This window comes from Semicossyphus pulcher, unplaced genomic scaffold (assembly GCF_022749685.1).
Source record: "Semicossyphus pulcher isolate SPU_LCO1_2020_fin unplaced genomic scaffold, fSemPul1.0.p SCAF_1, whole genome shotgun sequence".
Lineage (NCBI taxonomy): Eukaryota > Metazoa > Chordata > Actinopteri > Labriformes > Labridae > Semicossyphus > Semicossyphus pulcher.
Window position 1 is genome coordinate 5,924,057 of NW_027211603.1, and position 26,428 is coordinate 5,950,484.

General features: G+C 41.5%; 1 protein-coding gene across 1 annotated transcript; it reads right to left on the reverse strand.

Moving 5' to 3' along the window:
* Window positions 1-422: 422 nt before the first annotated feature.
* Window positions 423-25,179, reverse strand: trpm5 (transient receptor potential cation channel, subfamily M, member 5). Its single transcript, XM_069657896.1, has 26 exons — window positions 25,153-25,179; window positions 23,346-23,413; window positions 19,949-20,105; window positions 19,683-19,863; window positions 19,143-19,309; window positions 18,842-19,019; window positions 17,148-17,212; window positions 16,544-16,729; window positions 16,111-16,210; window positions 15,778-15,896; window positions 13,966-14,313; window positions 12,211-12,354; window positions 9,264-9,387; window positions 8,899-9,044; window positions 7,999-8,111; window positions 7,795-7,896; window positions 6,341-6,599; window positions 2,759-2,877; window positions 2,461-2,593; window positions 2,156-2,330; window positions 1,825-1,993; window positions 1,518-1,696; window positions 1,159-1,291; window positions 889-961; window positions 701-791; window positions 423-568 (listed from the first exon to the last, which is right to left on the reverse strand). Exons 1-26 carry the CDS (start codon window positions 25,177-25,179, stop codon window positions 423-425), a joined length of 3,702 nt encoding a protein of 1,233 aa, XP_069513997.1.
* Window positions 25,180-26,428: the final 1,249 nt, after the last annotated feature.

Below are 26,428 nucleotides of genomic sequence, written 5' to 3' on the forward strand. Positions count from 1 at the left end.
CATTCAAAGTAAAAAAAACTTATTTAAACTCACAGCCACTGTAGTGTCTGTCATGTAATGCCTTCTAATGACTTGGACCATACATTAATACCCTATGAGGGAAAATGGTCCTAGTTTTATTCTCTTAAATAACTCTATCTTTTGCTGAACTCGAGTAACCTGGTAAAATATTACTGATGATGAAGGTACAACGAGAGCAGTCTTGAAAACAGAAAGCTGTGTATGCTTTAAAAACATGTCCTGATACCTCTAAATAAATATTGTGATTATAAATTAAATCTTTTAAAACATGAAAGCTTTTTTTGCAGCAGTGATAAAAGTAATAAAACCACCATAAGACACAAGTGCATAGACTCAGGCCAAACCATGTCCCCTTCACTTACACCACCATACACACACCATATCTCACATCATTATCACTTTCATTCATCAATGTAAGGAAATTTCTTATTAGCTCCATATCCTGGGTGACCTGGGCTGACCTCCCCTCCTTCTTGTTTGGCTTCTTTCTCTGGTTGACTTGGAGCTGCGTCGGTGCTGCCGCTCGCTGTGTAGCCTGTGAGAGACACTGACATTTCACACCTTATTAATATTTCATTAGATCAAAGTTCATTCAGTGGTGCACGAGTATAACCACACTGCACTACTGTGTTAGAAACAATTATGAATTTTAAGTCACTCTTTCTCTCTTTTGTCTTACCTGGGGCTTTTGGAGGTTCTTTCCCACACTTGAGTGTGCTTTGAGCGAAGCACTCTGCAATCCAGGACAGCACCTCTCCACAGTATCTGACCTGGAGACAAAGCCACAACAAACTGTGTCTCAGATAACTCAAAAGGTAGAAAATGCAACCAAATTTTATGTCAAATGGTGCTGTTGAGGTCACTTGCCTGAGCCTCCATGGATACCAGTCGTTTCTCTTGGTCCTTGAACCCACCAACAATCCTCAGCAAGCTCTGAACCCTTGTTCACAAACAAAAATCTGTTACAAACCATATACACTGCTGCATTATCAAATTTGCACCACAAGGGGGCAGAAGAGCTTTAAAATAAGCTACAGATTTCTGCTGGGCAGGAGCTGTCCACTGGGTTTATTGTAGCTTGTTTAATAAAAGATTGCCTCTTGACATAATCCAGCTACATGACAGTTTCCCAATTACTTGGAGGAGGTGCTCTTGAGTCTCTCCTCACTGCTCTCCCAGTGCTGTCGCTCCTGTTTTGCCAGATAGTTCTCCTTCTGCACCGTCTCCCATGTTATCAGCCTCTGGTCGAGCCCTTCCGGCAGCTCCCTCTCTGGCAAAACCCACACACACAGGGAAGCAGGCCAATTACCAATTAACCAAGAGGCAATTTCATGGAGAGAGCAGGTGAAGGACAGAGATAAGCACACAGTGTGTTTTTCCAGTATTTCATTAAATTTTAATTTAGCCACATTTGATACAAGAAACTATTAAAATCTCTGCTTGAAGTAGAGGAGAAGGGATTAATAGTTTCTAATGCAGGAATATAACCTTCATACCAAGGTGCTCCTGCTTGGACTCAGGCCGTTTGATCAGGCTGAGGAGGAGCTGAGAGAGGTGGCTGATGATGATGAAAGGTGGGGCCAGTGCTGGGCGGCTGTGGTATTCAACAATCAGATTGTATCTCTGAAACTTCCAGAAGATGTCTGTGTTGCCCTGCACCACCTGGAAAGTGTAGCTGCAAATGGGGAAAAAAAAGAACATCTTTTGTTTTCTGATTTTTATAAAGGACAAATAAGGCACAAGCTCAACTCATTTCACCATATAAGATATGGACACATGTTTACTGGATTTGTAGCCCCTAACCTGAACATGGCGATGAGCAGGTTCAGCAGGAGCACATTGGTGACGAGAAGAAAGATAACCAGCAGCAGGATGACCAGCCAGTTGGCGTAGATGTTGGGACATGGCGGCCGTAGGCCCATGATAATCTCTTCTGAGTTATCGGTGCAGTTAATGTCAGGCATGCGAGCAGCTGTGCTCCGTTTAACGAAAGAACAAGAACATTAGATTAGAAGGACATCCAGCCGAGCGCCCTCCTGATTGCATAAATGGTCTAAATATAACACAACAGTTATTCATGGATGAGCAAATATCTAAAAAGCTGACCACAATATAGAAATTTGCTGTAATTCACCATCTATTTCCTCCAAGGGGATCTGGCCGAAAATGTGCAGGTAGGGGCGGTACAAAGCTCTGCGAAACACCCAGTCAATCCGCGGGTCGTTAGGGTGGAGAAGAGCCTGGGTGGCGACTCCGTACGCAATGAGCCACACGCTCAGGAAAAAGAGGAAGAAGAAAACGTCCTTCATCTGTAAAAGAAGAACAGAAACGGTTTTATCTTCTCCATGGCCTGCACACGATCTACTTAGTCTGTGACCTTGAACACTTTTTGTAATAATAATACGAAATGCTTATATAGTAGTGTCTTGTGTTCGTCACCATTCTCTCCACGATGATGATCTTGGGGCCCAGCTGCTTATTGATGGCAAAGATGTGAATCAGGCGAAGAGTGAACACCATGAAGTCAATCGCCAGAACTGTCCGTCCTGCCTCATAGGTGCCATCCACCATCCTACAAGATCATAGAGGTGACTGTTTAGTAAGTCCTTTCTCTTTTTCCCATTCGGTGATTTATTCACTTATTCCTTAATTTGAATGACTATACCTTTATAACAACAAATGTAGCATCTCCAATCTGTTGTGTTGTGTTTTTTCAATGCTGTTAAATGTTTCTTACCTGCATGAAACCCCAACAACAAAAAGTGAGATGGCAACCATGTCGCACTTGTTCCAGTTGTCCTCCACGTAGAGCTTGAACTTCTTCAAGATGCTCATCTCTTCATCCGTGAAGAAGCTCTGAGTCATGAAAGATAGATCAGCGTTATAATAAGACATTTTTCTTTTTTGTTTTTTACCAAGCTTCTCTCTCTCTGACTCTCTGACTCTCTCTCTCTCTCTCTCTCTTCCTCTCTCTCTGACTCTCTCTCTCTCTCTATCTGTCATATTAATGCAGCTCATTAACTCTGTATCTTCTGGTCCCATTAACATTACTAACCACATATCTTCCCGGGAGTTCTTGTGCTCCCTTGTCTTGAAGGTTCCTGAGGATCGTTGCTGCAGACCACCTGCTGCTGTGGACCTGCTCGACTGCAACACCTACTAACATCAGCCTTCCCCATAGTATCATTATTGTTGCTGCTAATGCTAATAGTAGACCTGTTGACTTCAACTGTTACAATTACGATTACCTCAGCCTTTATCATTACTCTGCTTCTCTCGCTAATTTATTTATTTATTTATTTATTTAGCCAATCTTCACCCTAGTCTACCACTATTATTGGCATTGTAACCATAAGTATGTGTCTGTTGTTGTTCATGTAACAAGGACATATGTTGTTGTGGTAACAAGAACATATGTTGTTGTTGCTCTCTTTGCCTGTCTCTATCCTGCATCTCCTTCTATCCCATTTTCGGCCCATCCAGTCGAGGCAGATGGCTGTTCAACATGAGTCTGGTTCTGCTCGAGGTTTCTGCCTGTTAAAAGGAAGTTTTTCCTTGCCAATGTGCCGAATTGCTAAGTGCTACTCATGGTGGATTGATGTTGGGCCTCTCTTTAAATAACTTAACAAAGAGTCGGTCTAGACCTGCTCTTTCTGTGAAGTGTCTCGAGATAACCCTGGTTATGATTTGGCGCTATACAAATAAAATTTGATTGATTGATTGATTTGATTGATTTTGTCTGTCATGTGACATTTTTTGCTGTTGGAAAATCGAGCCTTTCTATAATTTCTAATTCCAAAAATGTCCCTGTCTTTTCGTCAGAAGTGAAACAAGTTTAAGTTTGTGACAGCGAAAATAAAAATGCTGCATCCTTGCTTGATCCTTAATACACTTCTGTGCAATTGGCTCATAGTCTGAGCCTGTTATATAAATTACATTACGAGCATAAAACATCTAAATTTAGAATGTGTGCCATAACAAATTTCACATTTCACATGCAAATTTATTCACATCCTGAAAAGTTCTAGGTGTTTGGGGATAAATTAACTTTTTGAACGGATATGTCTGAGCTGAATTTTTTCCCCCCCGTAATATTTCATACAGGAGCCCTATTCAGACACACCTGCAGGGCCAAGAGGGAGCTAGCTGGTTGGCAAACAGCCTTTGCTGCTTCAGAGGCAGCTGCAGTGTCCCAAATTCTCAATCCTGTAAAATGTCTGTCACACTTGGAGTGTAAGGTTGAGTCGTCTCCTGTGGGTTTAACAGGGAACCTGTAAATGCATCAGGAACCAGAGCTCGGTCCCTGGATGGCATAATTGGTTTGGAACAACCGGAGGGCAGAGTGCTGCTTTCATAAAGTGATAGACTGGAGTTTAAGCCCTGACTGTCATAGCACAAAGGTCGACTTTACAACCAATTACTTTCAACTAAAATTTCCGAACTATCTAACAGCTATAGCATCAAATAATTGCCCAGCATGGTGGACTTTTGAGAAACCAAATAACAGTTTTTATTGCTACATATGCAGCCTCCGTTCCAGATCACAAAGCCTTCTCAAAGTACTCTGAAAGATTTTCCTTATCAGCAATATAACACGCTGCATATATCTACTCCAGACCACATCTCCCAGACCTTTCAGTTCAGATCTGTTGTTTACGCTGCAAAAACTGAAATCTGAGTAAGATAAAGTATCTTATATCTACGGAAGCTCTGAGCAGACATGCATCCGTACATTTACTGCGGTTTCCCGTGATAATTATTAGTTATTTCTGGTCATTTTCTCGAGATCTCTTTTTATTTTTCCCGTTATCTCGGGAAAACAAAGCTGGTTTTCCCATTATAACAGATTAATTTGGCCCATTATCTCGAGACAACTAAGCTCGTTTTCTCATGATAACGGGATCATTTTCCAGTGATCTAGAACAGTGGTTCCCAACCTGTGGTTCAGGCCTCCCTTAGGAGGGCGCCAAAGATAGCTGGGGGTGTGCGAGGCTTTGTCTGCACTGAGATTGTCAAAATTTGATTTTCACATGTTAAATAAATACATTAAAATTCAAATATAGTGGCTACTGTGTAGGCCACACCTCTGCGAACTATCGGCTGATTAGTATTGATTATAGCCAATAAAGATTTGGAATGAATCACTTTATTGTTTTGATGTACGTGTGTGCGGGTAGGGGGGCTCAGCCTTTCTTAGATACAAGCGGGGGGGGGGCTCAAAGGAAAAAAGGTGATGTTAAAAACAAACACCACATGCCATGCTGCCATTAGTCACACTAATGAGTTAAGTTATGGGGATACAAGTTATGATCATGTGATGTTATGGTGGTGCCGCATCGTTATCTTGTGATATCGTGATAAATAAGTTGAGATCCCGAGAAAATGACCAGAAATAACTCGTTATCACGTGAAAACGATGTAAATAAAATGTATGGATGCATGTCTGCTAAGGGCTTCTGTATATATCCAAACAATATATGATTGTTTTTTTGTCTGACAAGAAATGTCTCTTCCTTCTCTGCAGTTTTTATGTTCAACAGCTGTATGTGTTTCCTTAATGCTCTTAATAAGGTAATATAATGTTTTACTGGGGTTTTATTACAGAGCTGAAAATACTCAGCCGATGTGTGAAACTAGTGAGGTCTGTTGATGTAATGAGACACCACATAAAGAACATTCATATCGCCAACAAGCCTATATCAATTCATGACACTGCACATTGGCTGTCACAACGTTGTGCAAGTGAGCAGCCTGGCACTCAAACCTTGTCGTATATGACAAGTGTAGTAAGAACAGGGGCCCCTGTGGCGCTGTCGTCCCCCAGGGGGAGGCATTCACCCCTGGGCTTGGAAACATGCCAGGGCCCCCGTAGCAGAGTGCTTCCTTTTTTGGAAACCTGTGCCATAGTTCTGTTCAGCTCGGGGACTTTCTAAGATGCACATTGAAAAGGCGAGCAGAGGGAACAGCAGTGAAGTCCTGTCTCATCTGGGGCTTTTGTGCCCGAGGGAGGAAGGCTCAGCGGGATCAGTGCAATAAGGGATCATGCTTCTCTGACCGGGCTCACTGGGAGGGAGTCAGGCAGAGAGGTGAAAGGCTTATGAATCCTTAAAACCTCAGGGAGATTGAGCTCATTGAAGCGATTCACATCACCTCCTACTCAGATATGTCTGAGTTGTCAGGCCTGGACACTGTCACGCAAACACATCTAAGGGGAATGGTATGCTTCAAAGTAAGAGTCACACTGCATATATGGATAGAAATAACTACTTAATGATCTGAGAATGAAGTGAGAAATCAGATCGGATGCTTTATTGATCACCTGTCGAAGTTCCTCGAGCACCAAAGTGAAGACCCAGAAGTAGAGCATTATCTCAGCGGGTCCGGGGCCGTAAGGCGGCGGTCGACGAAAGTCCAGCAGGAGCACGTAGGTGAAGAGGCAGAGGAAGGCGAAGTACATGATGACGTTACCGAGGAAGACGGTAACAGGAGCGCTCCAGAAGCGACGCCAGCGGCGCAGCAAGAAACGCCACCAGACGGACGCACAGCTCTGAGCTGCAGGATCACCAGGGGAAGTGTCCCTGCAAAACAAAGAGTGGAACAGACCTTAGAGTTCTTCCTGGCCTCCTTTTAAAGACAAAAGAGAAAACTAACAAGTGGAAATATGGGCTATATGTAAAATATGTTAATATAATACATCCTGACATCTAGACTTGGAACACAGAAAGATTTTACATGTTGTCCTAAAATTAGATGATAGATAGATGCAGGCTTAATGTGTTCAATGTTTTGTGTTATGTTATTGATGTTTTATAAGCTTGTGTTGTGGGTTTTAGCATGTTCTGAATGTATCTGAAGTTTACGGTGCTCTGTGTCTCATTGCTCCAAGACAATCTCTACTTGGAAACAATAAAGTTGAAATTAAAATGCAAATCAGTGTAATGCATCTGGTTTCAATGCTTTAGCTTTATTATGTAGGTCAAGTACAGCTTTATTATCAGTATCAAACGAAGGGTAAATTCGTACAACATTCTCTGGAAAGAAATAATCAGAACAAGAATATGTAGCAGTAAATGAACTTAAAGTTATAATCTTGAAGATCTCAGTTTCGTTGTCTTTGGCGGCACCTGTGGCAATAAACGGTAACTGCGGGAGCACAGTTCCCAGATATCCAGACAGTGCTGCACGTGACGTCCACGGTTGGCTCTGGTCTTGATTTTCCTCGCTGACAGTTGCTTCCCTTTTTAGACTGTTTGCCTTCATCTGAGCGTCCAATTTGTTTCTTTTACTTTGGATTTTCACTTCTTGTTGAAGTTGTATCTGTAGTCATCGATCTTTTCTTTGTTTGTTCAGCCATAGTAGATTACTGTTTACTCGCAACACTTGCAGAGACCGGAAAAGCAGCCGCTTAGCTCCGCCTACCCTCTCTGGCAGACCAACCACTGCTGGGTGATGGAAAACGTGACACTAACTGGGCGCCGCTTGTGATTTTTTTACATGAAAGTCGCCACAGACACCCAGTCTGTAATACTGCAAATGCAAAGGCTTTCATCAGTGGGCCATAGGCTCAATCACCATTGTGTTACCTCATTCCACGATAGATAGAGACTTAACAGACATTTATTGAAATAAAAATCTTCGAGACTATCACTTTAAATAATGCTTCAATTGGAGACTTAATGTCTGGCTATATCTGAGGGAACTGAACTGTTATTTAAAATGATTATTTTGAGATTATTAGAAAGAAATCTGAGTTTGATTTGGTTGCAAACTCACAGAGGGTCATCGTCATCGGTTAGCAGCAAAGCCTTCTCTGTGTCCAGACTGTCCAGCTCTGCAAACTGCTGACGGCCACTACGATTGTCAAGTTCCTCATCACTGAGAATCACACACAAGAGCGTCAGTGCACACTGCATAGACAGACATATATAACATCCACGTGGCTAAGACAAATAGTCGGGACAGGGTTAGATCATTCACCTGAACTTTATCAGGTTGGTCCAGATGAGTGGAGGAAAGAAGAACGACACCACTAGTTTGGAGATGGCTGTGTCTGTCGTCATCGCTCCCCACCAAATCTTAGTGAGGAGAGCCTGTCAAAGTAAAAGTTTTTTATAATTTATCTCACCATCAGGCAGGGTTTCATAACAAGGAAAAACTAACCTCACATCTAAAGTTCACCACAAGAGGGCAGAATAGGTCTGAGAATATTTCTGCCTTATAGCTTTGTGAATGCATCATACAGGAAGCAACTCAAGCTGGTTAACAGCAACAAAATATGTAAATTTTCCCTCCTCATCAAACCATTCCCTTTGACATGTGTCATTTCCTTCTCCACAGCTGTCGCTGCACTTTGTTGTGAGGTCCCTCACATGAAAGGACACCTGATGCTTAGTCACAGGCTTGTCCGTCCTTTATCAGTAAAACAGGCCAGTAGAATCCACAGTCTCTTCAAACATGGCACACCTACTGAATTTTAATTACAGACTTCCCTTTAAAAAAGGATATATTACTCCAACTGTGTGCTTTAAATAAAATATTACATCACTGTCAAGAGTTTTTCTGCTCGCAAACTTTCCCCGCTGACATTGAATACCAATTAACTTTCAATGATGACTTTGAAATGACAAGGACGTCTGCCAGATATTTAGGCAAAACTGTGCACTGAACTGAGTCCAGTGAGCTGCAAAAGATATGACTTTGAAACAAGTAATGGCAAAGTTTTTAATAACCGCAGGGCAAATCTGTATTCTGATACGGACGCAACAATAAGTATGCACAATACATGGACACTGTTTAGTGAGAGTTAAATGCATACAATAGCTGAAAGAGTCTGTTAAATTGAAGGCAAGAGAGCTTGTGAAAGTGTCCCCTGGTTACCTGAACTCCATCGTGAGCAAAGAAGGATTTGGCGTCTGCCTCAGTTGCCAAGTTAAGGACCGTAGATTTGCTCCAGCAGTGTGTTCTCCTCACTAACAAAGCGTAAGCCCTGTCTTCGCTGTTGGAGTAACACTCTCCAAAGACATCTGCCACAAAAAGAACAGTAGGAACGCACTGTTAACCGTTCATCTACATTTGAACAAACTGCACATTCAGATCCATATTTTATTCCCGTCCTTTGGCATTTGTTTAGAGTTTGTTTTGTCCTCTCCTTGAAGTCAGAGAATGTACTTCATGCGATGTTTGACCTTTATTTTTTCTGATTACGCTGTCAGCTTTTGTCGTCGAGCAGTTTGTGTACTCACCAAGGGCAAACTGCTCATACTTGGCCTCCTTCATACTCCGTGCAGACTCAGCCTCAGATTCCAGTCGTGCCATCTCTTTCAGAATCTTACAACCCGCCAGCGCTGCCGCGACCGCCTCAGGGCCCTGAAGGATTAAAAGAAAGCTGGATCCAAGAAATAGGTCTGATGAGGGGATGTGACTTTTTTTGTTGCTTCTAAATGAGCAGTACTGTGAGCATCAGGCTGTAATTATTGTCACCTGATAGTCCACCAACTAAAGGCCACAGTCTGATTCTTTTGACAATGTAAATTACTGTTATATTCACATGTGACAAAAGTGTTGTTGTTATAGACCTGCGATAGAGAAAGACGACCATAATCCTTACAATCCTTAGTGACTTCGAGTACATCACCGGTTTTATCATGTTTTTGCCCACACTGTAATTTATCTTTGCTTTAATTTCTGCTCATAATTTTGAATGTGTTTTTCCTTCCTTCCTTCCAGGCAATGATTTCAGTTCAGCTCAGTGCACTCTGAAAATCAACTCTTTTCAAACTTAGCTGACATGATTCATAGTGAACGTCAAGTCCTCATTCGCTTCACTCTAAGTTACATGATGTGCTTAAAAGTGCGTCTGAAAAAATATGCATCATCATCTCTGCTTGTTGATTTCAAATGAAAAGAAACCAATGACTGATGGACCTAAAATTTGTTGTCGCTTTTTGCAAAATAAATGTTTAGTAATGTTTTTTTAAGAGGTAATCTTGAAGATCTCAGTTTCATTCTCTTTGGCGACACCTATGGCGATAAACGGTAATTGCGCGAGCACACTTCCCAGATATCCAAACAGTGCTGCATGTGTGACGTCCACGGTTGGCTCCGGTTGTAACTCTTGATTTTCCTGGCTGACTGTCGCTTTCCTTTTTAGACTGTTTGCCTTCATCTGAGCGTCCAATTTGTTTCTTTTTCTTTGGATTTTCACTTATTTTTGAAGTTGTATCTGTAGTCATCCATCTTTTCTTTGTTTGTTCAGCCAGAGTAGATTACTGTTTACTTGCAACTCTTGCAGAAACCGGAAAAGCAGCCGCTTAGCTCCGCCTACCCTCTCTGGCAGACCAACCACTGCTGGGTGATGGAAAACGCGTCACTAACTGGGCGCCGCTCGTGATTTTTTCTGTGAATGTTGCCACAGACACCCAGTCTGTGATACTGCAAATGCAAAGGCTTTCATCAGTGGGCCATAGGCTCAATCACCATTGTGTTACTTAATTCGGCGGTAGATAGAGACTTAAATACATTTGTTTAAATGAAAATCTTCGAGATAAAAATCCTTTTAGACATTTAAGGAAACATATTATGTGTTCTCTTACAGTGAATCAGATGACTAGATAGATACCACTCCTGGTAATGTCCATGCAATGTTGGCTGGAGCCGGGAGGCGGTTAGCTTAGCTTTGCATAATGACTTGAAAAGGGAAAACAGCTGGTTTAGCTCAGTGCAAAGGCTCTGTCTGACGCTGCACTACTCCAAGAAATAGTCTGCTGTAGACCATGAAATAGTTCATCTCTGGACATGCTGTATATGCACAAGTTGAAAAAAAATCAACAAACAAGATATAACGTGGTATTTAGTGAGTTTAGGGGAGTTTATATTGTTCCTTTTGGACGGAGGTTGGCAAGCTGTTTTCAGGGCTCTTTCGTGTGTTCAAATTCAAATGAAACGTCTAGACATGAAAGCGGTCAGTCTTGACATATATATCTGTTCTGAACTATTACCTCAAGCCTTTTGTTATCGAACATCCAATTGATTTCATGTCAGCTCCACAAACCCACACATGTGAGGATCGAACGAGGGAAGGAACGCTAAAAGAAAACCAATGCAATCTTATTTACAAAGGAAACTGTTAGTTGGTGCTTTCTGGGAAGTAATTGGCCTATTTTGGCATTATGCAGTGTGTATTTTGTATTGTATTATTCCAATAATCAACAGGTAATAGCAAACTGTAATGGTCCTAAACTTTGTAGACGACTCAGACGACAAATGTGTGAATGAGGAGCAACATACTGAAACACAAAGCTCTCCATTTGAAGTTGCACTGGGTGTTTTGGACTTGATGCCTCCTTATTTAAATGATCAATGACCTTTTTCTATCTGGCTGTATAATATCACTCCTGGGTTCATATATATGTACATATCAAATGTGACGTTATTTTGCTCACACTAGTTAGCCGCCGAGGGTAATTATAATGAGGCCTTCAACATGAGATATGCTTCAAACAATCAAATTATGAATGCAGATGTACGGGCCAGAGTCTGAGTGGTAAAGCGATTTGCAGAGGGAGATGTACACACGCTGAATGCAATTACCATAATTTTAGATAATGTTTGAGATAAGATGCAGTAGAGGAGCACATCCGGGTGGCTGCTCATGAGATTGCAATAATTGGTTCTCTTAGTTTGGGGATCAGCAATAAAGAAACGAATAAGATGTTGAAAACAAAGAGCAATTATCTCTGAATGGTGTCATTTAAGCTATTCATACAGCATCAATCCTGTGTCAGGATATATTTCTCATTAGCTTTACCAGTACTTTCAATACGCCTACAATACCTCAGCGCTTGTTGAATATATTGCCCAATGAAACGATGTGACCTTCATTTAAATAATGTTCCTGGAGATAAGATAGCTTTTTAGTTCACCTCAGCCCTCGTTTGTTGGGCTCTTTTATCTGGAGTGACATTTTCATATGGCAGGACTGACCTGCACCTGCACAGCGCTGGCCCATATCACCATCGTTCACGCTGGATCCAGAATACAAACCATCCCAGTATAATTCAGCTCACTACAGTTTGGTTGGAGCAGTTCTTGCCCATTCCAGTCACATTCAGACTATTATTGATTGAACCGCACAGAGCTGAGAATGTAGGAGCTGGAGCTGAACCGACAAAAGAAGCTGACAAGACTGACCATCGCCCAGAAGTAGTTAGCCATCTGCTGTCGGTTCTGCAGGACGGCCCACAGGAAGAGATCCCTCCAAGGATGTTCGCAGCGCTCCTCTAACTCGGCCAGGTTCTTCTGGGTGTGGAACAGACGACCTTTTGCTGGCTTCTCCTGGAGCACACAGACAGTATGTGACATGTATTAAAATATATATCACAAACAGGGAAGGAATACTTGATAGTTTTACTTCTTGACAGCTTCATCAACTGCCTTTTTCCTTCTTTAACATGATGTATTTCCTAGTAAGCATAACACAGACGGACATTTTAAAGAAAGTTTGTCCACCAACTTAAGAAAAACAAGACAAACCAAAAATCAAAAGGCCGATGAGGCACAAAGGGTGTGGATCTTGTGCAGGGAAAATAAGTCCATTGTCCAGGAACATTTCTTGTGGTTTATCTTACCATTTGAGCAAGCAAACAACGAACAACCGCGTCTGCAGTCTTTCAAGCCCTATCAAAAAAAAACACACCCTTCCTCGTTCCTCCCTATCACATTTTTTCACATAGTCTGCCCTTAGCTTCCTGTTACCTTCAAAGCAAAAGGGTATACTCACTTGCCCAAGTCCTCACTTGGGCTAGATGATACTACAAATGTTGCAAAAAAACTAATTCAGCCATATCCTTACACCAAATGACAACTAAATAAATTAAAGTGTTAATCTTGAAGATCTCAGTTTCGTTCTCTTTGGCGGCACCTGTGGCAATAAACGGTAATTGCGCGAGCACACTTCCCAAATATCCAGACAGTGTTGCATGTGTGACGTCCACGGTTGGCCCGGGTTGTAACTCTTTTCCTCGCTGACTGTCGCTTTCCTTATTAGACTGTTTGCCTTCATCTGAGCATCCAATTTGTTTCTTTTTCTTTGGATTTTCACTTATTTTTGAAGTTGTATCTGTAGTCATCCATCTTTTCTTTGTTTGTTCAGCCATAGTAGATTACTGTTTACTCGCAACACTTGCAGAGACCGGAAAAGCAGTTGCTTGGCTCCGCCTACCCTCTCTGGCAGACCAACCACTGCTGGATGATGGAAACGCGTCACTAACTGGGCGCCGCTTGTGATATTTTCCGCAAAAGTTGCACCAGACACCCAGTCTGTAATACTGCAAATGCAAAGGCTTTCATCAGCGGGCCATAGGCTCAATGTGTTACCTCATTCGGCGATAGACAGTGACTTAACAGACATTTATTTAAATAAGCTTAATTACTTTGTGAAAAAAATGATCAGTGTAAACACCCATAAACTTATAAAGGACACATTACATCTAACATCTTTGTCATTCTGTTTGACTCTCTTATACTACCTTTGCTTTAACAGCCTGTCAAGTTAAAGCTTTTTTATAGAATAAGTATTTCTCTGCTCAATGATCAAAGGACCAGTTTGAGTTCATTAAAGGGCCACATTCTGCCCACAGGCCACCATCTGAATATAGGTCTAGTCTATCTCATTGGATCTTTCAGGGATCTAACAAATTCAAATGACACAGTCTTTGAGGTTTTGAAAGGAAATCTTCTCTACGATAACAACTAATCAGCAAATTCACACTGTGAAAGAAGGCTCACAAATAGAAATTGTTATTTCAAGGTGTAACAAGGCAAAAAGAAGGAGAACCATTGCAAGAGGCAAGACAAGCTGGATATATTTCATCATGTATAAGGATTTCTTTTTCAGTGCAGTATATATGATCTACTTAAGCTTTCGAGACAAAGCATATCACTCACTGTGGGAATCTTTTGGTAAAATCCTTTGCAGGCATCGTGGAGAAAGTCTTTCAGCACTTTGGCGACCTCAAAGAGGGTGAAGCGAGGTTTCCGCTCCCCTTGCTCAGGCGGATGGTATCCCGGTGGACCCGGCGTCCTGGCGGCTCCCAGCAGGAGCTGCTTCTCCTCGTACTTTTTGAGGAGCAGGTTGTGAAGGAGGCTCTTCTCAGACACAGACCAGTAAAGCTCCTGTAGGCGGCCGTAGGTAAGGAACTCGCCCAGGTTCACACCGTTGTCCACAAAGAGATGTACAAAGTCGGGTTTGTCATTGATCAGCGCATCCATCATTACCTCTTCAAGGTCGCAAGCCTGCAAGGATCAGGTGTCATTGTTACTATGGTTCATTATACAGCAGTATATATCTCAAAATATCTCACATGACATTCATGACATACATGTTCCCCAGAGGTTGAATCCAACTGACTTTGGTGATATCCTGACTTTTCCTCTAGTGCAAATACCAGGTTGAAATTGGTGTTTTAAATGAATTGTCCTAAACTATGGAAGCCCTAAGTGGACATGCATCCATACATTATATTTACTCCGTGTAACGTAATAAACATTATCATTATTTTCATTATTATTATTTCTGGTCGTTTTCTGGAGATCTTAACTTATTTATCACGTTACCTCGGCACAACGCGGCACCACCCTAACATCAGATGATCACAACTCGTATCCCCAGAGTTTTAAAAGCACAAAACAAACATAGAAACAGGATTAACTTAGCTCATGAGGAATGGCAGCATGGCATGTGGCAGTCTGTATTATCAAAGTGACCAGCCTGTTGTTGTTTTCTAGATCGCCGGAAAATTATCCAGTTAACACGAGAAAACAAGCTTTGTTGTCTTGAGATAATGGGCCAAATTAATCCGTTATAATGGGAAAACCAGCTTTGTTGTCCCGAAATAACAAGAAAAATAAGTCGAGATCTCGAGAAAACTACCAGAAATAACTCTGAAGTAAATAAAATGTATGGATGCATGTCCGCTAAGGGCTTCTGTACTGACCACTATTGCATGGATGTGTGCTGATTAGCAAATGTTAGCAAGCTAGCATGCTAGAGTAAGAAAGAAAACATAGCTAGGGCTGCACAACAAGCTGCATTTTCATCTTTATCATCATATCTGCAATAAAGAAGACCGCCTGAATCGCATTGATAAGAAATTAACCTTTTTTGTAATAGTGCCATGCAGTGAAATCATTTGGCTAATTGCAGAAAGCCCCAGCTAGATGTCAGCTACACTCAAATTAGGCCTTTGGTTGGTTTCAGTTGACTGAGGTTAGCTGGTATGATGGCTGGGGAAAGAGAGACGAGTGAGGTAAATGCGATGAAAAAGACCCTATAGTGACAATATTTTACTAGCAGGTACCCTGTAAAATATGACGAGTAGCAGGAAGCCAACTGCAACGTTTTAGCTAATATGCTCATTTCAGTATAGGCCTATGTATGTTTAATTATCTCAAATCATATCGCTATATTAAACAATTTTAAAACACATAGCAGATTTTCTTCATATAGGCTACTGCAGGTGTAAACATTACCTGGTAAAGTATGTTTGCAAAGTCATTGTGAGCATATTAGCATGCTGCTAATTGATGTTAGCATAAATCTAATAGCTCCACTGGGCCTTCCGTGATTGTAAGTTCATTGGTAGATATTAAGGTCTTGTTTTCATTTAATTTGTTACATTTACTAACATTGTACCTGATTGTTTATTGAGCTTCTGCTATGACAAACCTCTTATCAAAGTCCTCTGTTATGTGCCTCACCTTCCACTCCACATCTCCGTTAAAAATGTCACTCTTGGCAATGTCCACCCTGTTCCAGGCCACAGCCAGCTTCAACTCATCCAGGAAGTCTTGAGCTTCTTGACTTTGGCTCTTACAAGCTGATAAATACACACACACACACACACACACACACACACACACACACTGAAATACACACAATATACAAAATGTCGAAAGGCTCACAACCTATGAAGTGCTTAAAATGTCACAGCGCTCTCTCTCAGTGCAACTGTCAAGTCTCAAAACCTGTAATTGTCCAGCCTGAGAAAATTGCAAGTTTCCTGATAACACACTTCTCTTGAGGTACTTTACCCTTGACTAGAGCCTTGAGGATGACCGTATCCAGCTCGGAGCTCTCCTGCTCTGGGTTGTGGACTGTTAGAAGATGCCCATGATCAAGGACCTTCTGGATCTGATTGGCAGGTTGACAGTCAGTTATTACTAATACGTCCTCTCAGTATAATAATGTGCCCTTTTGTTTATCGCTATTGCATTGTTTTTCTGAATAACAACCCCTTCCCCGTGTATGTCAGCCTGAAAATATGTTACATTGTTGGTGTCTTTCCCTCCTCCTTCATGCCTTAATTAGGTCAAATACAAATTTTGAAGATAAGGATGAAAATCCCACATTAGCTCCCCTCACAAGCTTCCCCAGTGTGCCCCATTTTCCTGGCAGCGTTCAAGTCTTGTGATGTGCATATCTGCGCGTGTGTGCCTGACGCCATGCTGTGCACATCGCTCTCACCAGCTTGACCCAGTTACTGATGTCTGTGCTGTGGTGGGCATTTGGAAAGGTGTCCAGCAGCAGCTCATGAACGCTGTCCGTATCCCAGCAGCCCCTATTCATCAGCGTGACGAGGATGTCAGCCACGCCTCCTGAGCCTGCCAGGATCAGCCACGGTGTCGAATTGCCGATGCCTTTATACATCCTCTGCAGAGAGGAGACACAGTGTTCAGACTGGCAGGGAAACTCACAAACCGCCTCATTTTCAATAAATAACTCAGCAACTAAACATAAACAGAGAATTATATTGATCAATGTGAGCTGTACTCTGTGATATTGTTTATGGCTCTGAATATGCAAATAAATTGGTGGCTCTGACAGGCTTTTCAGCCAAAGAGATTAGTTTTGTGAGAACAGAAAGAATTTGTCTCTCACTCTCGTTTTGGCCCGCAACTTCAGGAGGAAGCACAACCACAATTTGATTCGGAGTATAATTCTCAAGCCTATAAGCTACTGCTCAGAGTCAGATTTTGCACATTCATATCTCAGGTTTCGAGAGGTCTCTTTGCGGTCACGTCTCCAGAGTTCTTGAGTAACTAACACAGCACAATGAAATGAAACTTACCTTTAGGATCTTGGGTTCCCCATGGACCAGCAGACACAGAACAGGGATTTCAAAACTGCCTGCGCCTGCAAGCAACGAAAAGTACATTTATAATAATATCCCTTTGCATCTCAGATTGTCGGAAATCAATACCACTGTCTGGAATTACCTCCCACTATTGTGTGAATTGTGCATCGGCGTCTCCTATCAACAGCAAAACAAAAACGATATATTTATCTAAAAAAAAAACATTTTCTCAAACATATAGCGACAAACTTATTTTTCAGAGGTTCCTTTTGTCTTCAAGGCGTGAGCAGGTAAACCAAAGAGATATTTTGAAGGGGTGAAACCATGCAACAATTATAGAGCAGATAATAAGCTAACAAATAGACATGATTTGCTGTTAATCATCTCATAACTCTTCATAAATGACTTCACTCTCTGGATACTGTATACCATGGAGAATTGAGGTTCATTAACAAATCTTGAGGCCCTAACTCATCATTGCTCCCTGTATGCTCGAGTCGGCTGGCCTGCATTGTCCAACTGTAGACTTAATCACTGGCATGTCCTTATTTATGAGGCAATTCTTAACTTATTTATAATACGCTTATTTATATAATTTTATTAATCTGAAAAATGCTGGAAGCTTCAGTCTTGGCTCTGTGACCCACTCGCAAGACTTAATTTTGCTATCTGTCCCCAAAGTGCGTCTTGAAATGGGGAAAAAGGGTTTCAGGTAAGCTGCTCCTGCTGCTTGGAATCTGCTGCGGGAGGATTTGGGTCTGGGGGAACTGATCTCTTAAATTCTTTTTAAAAGTAGATTGAAGGCATTGGAGGAAGATGCATCAGGTTGTAGTTGCTTTGATTAATGGCTTTCTGCTATGTGACCCAGAATATGCTGACTTGAATTGTTATGTGTTGTATGTCTGAAACTTTGTTAAAATGTGCTGCTGCTGTCTTGGCCAGGACAGTCTTGTAAAAGAGATTTTTAATCTCAATGAGGCTTTTACTGGTTAAATACATTTTTGCTTTTTTTTTAAAAGATTTTTTTGGGGTTCTTTTATACCTTGATTTGAAGGGAGGACAGTGGATAGAGTCAGAAACAGGGGAAGAGAGAGTGGGGGATGACAGGTGTCAAAGGGCTGAGGGCAGGAGCCGAACTCAGGACCGCCGCATTGAGGACCATAGACTCTGTATATGGTCGCCGATTTAACCACTAAGCCAAACCGGCACCCAATAAAATGTATATAAAAATAAATATTAATCTTGTGACCCCTCCGGGTTTTCAAGGGTTTTCCAGAAAGAGTTATTTGTAAAGCAATGTTGAACTTGATCCCGCAAAGTTTTCGACCACCACAGCACACTGGAGCAATCTTTTTATGAACGGCCATATGTTTTGTTTGGATTGTAGAGCTTTGAGCAAAGTGCATTTACTCAACGACTGCACTACTGAAGCATTTGATTCTACAGCAAGCCATATGAAAGGTCATGAAATATGAAGCAGCCCCCTGTACCACAAATAGGGCCACGATTAAATTAATGTATCCCTATACATAATTTAACACCATAAATGGAACCAGTTGCAGGATTGAGTACTAGTTTGAATATTTAATTTAATTTAACTGTTTATTTTTTTATGTACATTTCAAAGAAGTTAAAGTAAGTAATTCTGGTTCCGTTATTGCTCCCAGCAGGGACCTAAAGGGCTTTACCTCCGTAACCAGTGCGCTGAAGAGAGATGTGTTTGAGCAGCTTCACCCTCATCTCACTGGTGGCTCCTGGTCTGTTGGGGTCCTCCTCCACCAGCACAAAGTGAGAGTGATGGCTGTCCAGGGAGTAGACCGATCCATAAGGCAAGTCCTGGGGCTTGTATACTGCAGGCTCGTCCACCTTGAGAACAGGAGTGCCGGGATGCAGAAGGACAGAGATTATTATGAAAGATGTAAGTGTTCGCCTATAGATGCATCGCTGCTGTATATATTAGCTCTATATTGTGTGTTTATGGAGAGAAACCTTGGCAGAGAGAAGTGCCTCTCGGTTGTGGATCATGTTCCAGGGTGCGATGCCAATGGCCACTACACGAACTTTAGACGAGGTGCTGGCCAAAGAGTGATCTCTCACTGCCTGGCCCAAGTGCTTAGTGATGCCAAAGTTAAAGCCATTAGTCAAAATCCATGCCCCTAGAGAACAGACAGGCAGTTTTAAGACCTTTTTTTGTACTCTGTAGCTGGAGTCTCCAATAAATGCATCAAATCAGAAAGTTGCATCCTGATTCCATATAAACAGCTGGCCTATTGATTATCCTAAGTAGGTTACTGCCTCGTGTAAAGCATCCTGTGTTAGTCATCCTTATAGGCGTTAATATTCATGAAAATATTTTACTTATTATGCAATTAAAAAAAACATAGAAAATATAAATAATTCATGACACTTATTTCGATTTCTTGATTTTTTGTGATGTGGCTCTGCCAGCCACCAGAGGGCAACAGAGAACCCATTCTCTAACAATGACTGTTCATTTTGCAAGACAAGCTTTCGCCCTTAGATTATAACCTGTGCTCTGTGCAGCCTTCACAAGCCCTTTCCTCAGAGTGTCCCTAAGCCAGGGCTTCATCTGAGCCAGCTCATCTCCTCCCACCAGCGCCACCACCAGGTGAGGAGGAGCAAGGCCCCACTCCTCTGTCAGCATCTGGTAGATCTGCACTGGATCTGTGTTGCTGCGCACCCTCACAAACTAGATCAAAAGAGACAAGTTGTTGTGAGTATTCTGCTCAGAATGTTCCTTTGTATAACCCTGAGTATTTGTTATCTGGTTTCACCTTTCCTCTCATCTTGGTAGAGCCAACGAAGTCGATGTCACCCACTCTGCCAGCTGCCCAGTGACTCTTCTCCCTCTTCATCCTGCTGGCCAGGCCTCTGGCTACATTCTCCAGTGTCTCATCCACTGTAGAGCAGCAGGAGCAGCCCAGCAGGACGCTGAGAGACACATGCATTGAATGGAGATGAATATTGTATCATACAGGATACAGTCTCTTCTACCAAAACTCACACTGGAATAAATGCACAAAAATATGGTACTACGCAACGTGTTGATTTATTCAAAGACGAGGACAACATCCACAATATTACACACTAGATCTATGAAGGATTATATATTGTAAACGAAGAAGATCGGTCCTTGAAAAATCCTAAATCCAGATACCCAACTGTGAAATAATATAATCCAATGTCTTTGTATCTCACACTATACACTAATCCAGGGAATTACCGGAAGTTGACAAGCCGCCATCACTGCGGTGGTGTCTCCCTACAATATCTGTGCATCTGAATGCAAAGTGTCCTAAGAAGTGAACAAGTTACTTTCCACTTTCTTTTGACAACCATGTAAAGGACATCAAGAAGAACCTGTGGAGTCATCGGCTGCTCAGTCACAGTCGTGGTTAACTTTAACTTTGGTAAAAAACAGTGTACAATACACAAGCATTAACCGTCATGAAGAGTCCCCCTCTACATAGATTCACTGGCCGTGCAGAGGACTTAGATATTCTTTAGAAGTGGTTGGGTATGTTATAATTATTATTATATTAATATTATTATTACAGTAATTTTGTCCCTTTCTGAGTGACCTGTAGTCGGCATTTGGTTGTTCATCGCCAGGTGATTAATGAAAAGATTGTGTATATAACGTTCCTCTACTAGCCAGTTAGCATAATCAAGTAAGAGCTGCATGGAATCTTTGCAGACACATTGCATTAGCAAATAAATAGAAGATATATGCTAAATGGATATACATCTTCATGTATATAAATGTTACCAGTGCAACTAGTCTGTGAAGATTAAATGCAGTGGTTAAAGCTAGCTAGTAGCTAGCTAGTAGAATAACCTTATATTACACAGCAGTTCATCACAAACATGTGGCGGATGGTCTTTCTCGTTTTCTCCATTTCTCCATTATGTGATCAAGCTTTTGTTGTAACCGATTTCTAATATGTAAAATCTAAATAATATAACGATCGCCTGATAAAGGTATCTTCATCAATAACCGAAGGCAGCTAACATCTTTACCATCGATGCAGTCTGCAGGCAGCAGCAGACAAGTCACCACCGCTGTAATGGCGGCTACACACACATTGGTCGCCGGATTAGTCTATAAGCAGTTGGCTGAAAATCCGATAATGCAAATTTGCTATATCTGTGATCTTTGTGATATATGAATCTGGTATTCTTCCAGAAACTTTACAGAAATCATATCTGAAAAATCTCATTATAAGCATCTATGACAGAGCAGAACTCCCTGTGTCCTCTCTGTCAACACTACAGATACGGTACAGATCCATAACTTGTTTGACACTGGATCTTTACAGCTCCAGTGACAATAGTCAAAAACATCTCACTAAATGAAAACACCCTGTCTGCCTTCTCTTAATAGCGTAGCACCCGGATAGGACTGCTGAACCCAACACAAACTCAAGACTGAACTCTTGAAACCTACGACTTTATAGTCTAAATAGAGAGGTATAATCTGTCCTTTAAGCATCCAATCAGTGCTTCATGTAACAAACTGCAATAATCTCCCTTTTTTCTGCCAAAGAGTTTACTGTGTTGTTCTGGTTGCTATATTGGATGCCATTTGGCAGAAAGGTTCAAAAGCTTCTCAAAATATGTAAAAGAAGTTTTCTGGAAAGTGAAGTTATGAACTGATTAACGCCAACATAAATAAAGAAATAAATAAAATAAGTCAGTTTGGATCATAACTCCTGAGCAGTAAGGCAAACTAAAGTTTCATGGAAAATTTCTGTACATGGAAAGTCTATTTTTGACAAACTGACTTTCCACTTATTTGCATCTTTTTCAGAACTTGTTATGAGACCTTTTACGTGATTTGGAACGTTTTCAGCATATTTAAAGTACTTGAATGATCCCCACCAGAAATTATTATTTTGTTGTTGTATGCATATTGATCATGCATATATCTTCTGTTTGATATAATTGGACATTACTTATTAATCTTAACCGCTTGTTCTCAAAGTGTTTCATATGAAGGACCCCTAAACTGGGAGGTTCCTAGTTCGAGTCCTGGTTCGGACTTAGGGGGCCTTTCTGCCAGGAGTTTGCATGTTCTCCCCGTGCATGCGGGGTTCTCCGTCTTCCTCTCACAGTCCAAAGACATGCTCGTCAGGTTAATTGGTGACTCTAAAATTGCCAGTAGGTGTGAATGTGAGTGTGAAAGGTTGTCTGTCTCTGTGTGTCAGCCCTGTGACTGACTGGTGATCAGTCCAGAGTGTACCCTGCTTCTCGCCCAATGACAGCTGGGATAGGCTCCAGCCCCCCACGACCCTGAACAGGACAAGTGATATAGATCATGGATGGATGTTTGGGACTCTAAACTGACACAAATCAGATCACAGATGATAAGATTTTGCCCCATCAGGTAGACATTTTGCTCAAAGTGTTTGAACCATCGATTGAAAATAGTTATTAATGCTGCCATTGTGTTAAATATGGATGAAATTATAGTGAAGCAAATTGCTTGTGATCCCCTTGAACCCCCTCCAGAACCCCTGGGGCTCTCCTGGATCCCACGTTGAGAACCACTACTTTACACTGCAACACTCACTTTCATCATTGAAAAGGCAGAGCCTGATTAACAAGGACATAGTCAAAGCTTCCTACAGTAGCAAGATGCATATTATGTAAAAGCAGATGCAGTCGCAAAATGGGAATCAAAAATCTTGACTCACGCTTTATTATTAAAAATGACGATTTGGCCTCGTTTCATGTATTATGAGTGCTTTAAATGGTTTATTCATTCTCCATAATCTGCTATATCAAGAATGTATCACTTCTGCTTTTGCTCTCAGTATTTAACACTCAACAAAGCTTTCTGTTCTTCAGCTTGGAACTCACAACCAGCCCTCATTAATAATTAAAATAGAAAACTGTACTTGGAAGTAGTTAAGGCTTGTTAGTCCAGTACAAATGCTTGCTTCCTGTAGCACCTCCTTCACTTACAGCCTGCTAATCTCTGAGCTGATCTGATCGCTTGCAAATGTCTGTTTTCAGTTGGTGACTTCTTAATCTCGACACTGTAATTTGTTTCAGATAAGAGCTGCTGCCAGCCGTCATGCTGCATGTATAACTCAATGTGAAGAGAATAAGCCTGTCTGTTTGTGTTGTCTCTGACCTCCACACACACACACACATACACACACACACCTGTGCTCCTCTGACCACTCCAGCACGTCCCCACATCGCAGGCATCGAGTCTGCGGCTGCAGCGTGGCCTGTAAACAAATCAACACACGCATATTATGTCCATTTTCCTCTAAGTCTATTATGACTCGCTCACCACTCTTTTCACAGAGAGGGAAGGTTCTTAGAAGTATTTGTGGTCAATGCAAAGTCGGCAGAATTTTCATCCTCGCTTCATATGCAAAGTGCTTCCTGAATGGTGTCTAAAGAAGAAAATACACAAAGCGCTGTCACTCATATTCACGAAACCAACAAAAACTAGGCCACAGAGCTGTGGGCTCCCACTGGAACCCTTTGAACGTTAAATGCCTCTGATATTATGTCAAATGACAATGATGTATATAAATGTTTTACTGTAAGCTGTCTCATGAGTTGGTTTGTATATTTTCTTTGTTTTACAGTGAAAACAGCCACAGTCTGTTTATCTCTGCATAGAATAAATGACACTGAGTTCAGAAAGAGAGCTTATTCATAATTGATAAGATTATCCATTTGCCTGAGTAAACACAGACTCTTATCAGGCAGCCTGATTTGCGTGGGCACTTGAGCTGCCTGTGAAAGATGATTAGAACAGAAATGCAGCACAAGTGCATAGTTTCTTTGACATAAAAAGCAGCAGTCTCCCTCGGTACCTTCGACTAAGGGAAGTGTATTAATAGCATTGTGGTGCAATAATTAACACACACACAGACTGAGAGTCCATTTGTGTTTAGCCATCTGTTTTAATGTAAGTGAGCAGCTTGTGGAAGCCTTTATTTGACTGCAGGTCTGGGTCTGGGAGGGAAAGGACTATTGGGCATGCAAACGGGACAATTTGCATGCAAAGGTAGAGGTAAGGACGCCCAGCTGAGTGTGTGTGTGTGTGTGTGTGTATGCTTCACAGACGCAGAAGCCATTACACGCACACACACTTTACATCTTGCTTGACGTCTGGCATAATAAACTTCTTTCTCAAGCAAAAGAGTCTGATGTAGGATTCCTCTCTCTACTATTTTACACAAGCAGACAGCAAACACATACCGGTATAGCTGCAGAATATGAGTTTGCGTGAAGCTATACAGCCCAGCGACCCTATTTATCACATGTGGAGACGTTTGAAATTTAAAAACATGTATTATTGAGAAATATAATGTTTCAAACCAATACTTGTTTTTAATCTTAACATTGTTAGAAGCTCAATTTAACAACAATGTTACCAAATGTAGTGATACGTAAGGAGTCTTATAAAAGAGCATAGTGAGAAACCAATATTGTTGAGACTGTGGTTAGACTTTCTTGTGTCCCTGAGCTATTTATTATAGAAAAAAACTCTTTCACTTTACCGAGAGAAGTGTGATATGGCAATGAAGAGTGTTTGTTATTGTTAGAAAAACCCAAAATATACGATTTGCTTTATCGGGTTTGGTGAGAAATGGAATAAAGTGTGTCTACATAATAAGAAACACTCGTACTAAGTACATCTCTTTAGCTTAAACCAGACACTTAAGTTCTGCTTCTTCTTCAAGGTAAACTCTTTAGCTGTATAAATACATTCTCCAGATATGATACCATTCATAGTTTTCTTTATATAAAACACAAATCACAGAATGATTACCCATATTGCTCATGCACCCTTGACCTACAATCGGGTGCAAACCTGTGTGTCATAAACTGACAATCTGACTGATCATCATGGCTGATAATTATCGTAGCATCCATCCGTTTGTACAAATTAAGACGTCCCTACAGAGATAATTAGAGGATTGACAGCGGCTGTACTGTACATACTCACCAGAGGTGTGCCTTGTCTCTCCTGCATGTCTGAAATGGCGGCCCCTCTCATCCTCCTCCTGCTGGTGCTGGACCACACCTGTAAGAGCTGAGGGCTTTCCCTGCAGGTGATCCACCTGGGCCATCAGGAAGTGGCACAAAGGTGGGGCTCTCCCTCCAGCCAATCCCGGACGCTGCTGTGCACCTTCACTTTGCATTTAGGGCACCCGCTGCACTTTGCTCTCGTCAGCGCCGTCAGATACTTCTGCTGCCTGAGGAAAGACTTTCCTTTTAAGTAAACGTTTATTTTATAGATTTTTCTGGCACCTTAATGGACGGCTAAATAATTATACTGAGCCCTAATTCCAAAATAACGTACAAGAAAATAGATTCATATAAAAAGTGTAATCTTTTCTGTTACCGTCATTATTGATCATCGCTCTGTTAATGTGGCAGCTTTTCAATATTTAATATCGCTGAATGGAGGCAGATATGTAGCATATATCCAAATCATTGTACATTGAATTACAGATAATTATTGTGCTTCATCATAAAATGTTGGATTACATGCATCTTCATAAGTCTTATGCTCAGCCATCAATACATCATTAAGAATACATAAAGATGCACAGGTTTCAGGGAAGTAGCCAGCGGGGAAACCAATAAAAAAATGAGTAAAAAGGGCACAAGTGCACAGAAAGTCCTGATGCATTAATGGTAAAGGAGTTCCAAAGCCTTTACAAGCATGTAGGGACTCATATATGGCGCTGCATCACAGTTTCTCCTCTGGAACAGCACCCTAAATGACACTTAATCATAATTTCTTGCACATTCTGACACCGTAGAGGGCTCTTCATCATGTTTTATCTACCATGTAGGGGAAACCGAGGGAGCTATGTGGTTTCTTTTTTTTTTTTCAAACCATGAATTCACACTTTTTGCATTTCTCACACATAAAAGAGCCCTGCGGAGGAGAGAATCTAGTCAGTGGTGAAAGAAGTAAGGAGGGCTTGAAGGTCACCGGATTGATCAGGAGATGAAAGTGAAGTGCCACAAAGGTGCCATCGTGCAAGGCCAGTAACCCCCCAGCTCTTCCTGTGGAGCTGCTCAGTGAACAGCAAATCAGAGTGGTGTTACTGGCAGGAATGATTGTTTATCTTTCTGAATGAGTGAGAACCATGTCTTCCTAAAGTTTCTCAGTGAAGGTTTGTAAGAAAAAAATAATAATAATAAGGTTTAATCAAGGAGATATTATAATATAATCAACATTTAGCAGCTTGATTCAGGCAAATGCAAAA

Coding starts and splice junctions, on each gene's coding strand:
- trpm5 (XM_069657896.1), bottom strand. CDS start 25,179: ATGCAGGAGAGACAAGGCACACCTCTG. Junction 12,355..13,965: donor TTTACCAAAAGATTCCCACA/GTGAGTGATATG, acceptor TGTGTGCTCCAG/GAGAAGCCAGCAAAAGGTCG. Junction 962..1,158: donor CTCAAGAGCACCTCCTCCAA/GTAATTGGGAAA, acceptor TTTGTGAACAAG/GGTTCAGAGCTTGCTGAGGA.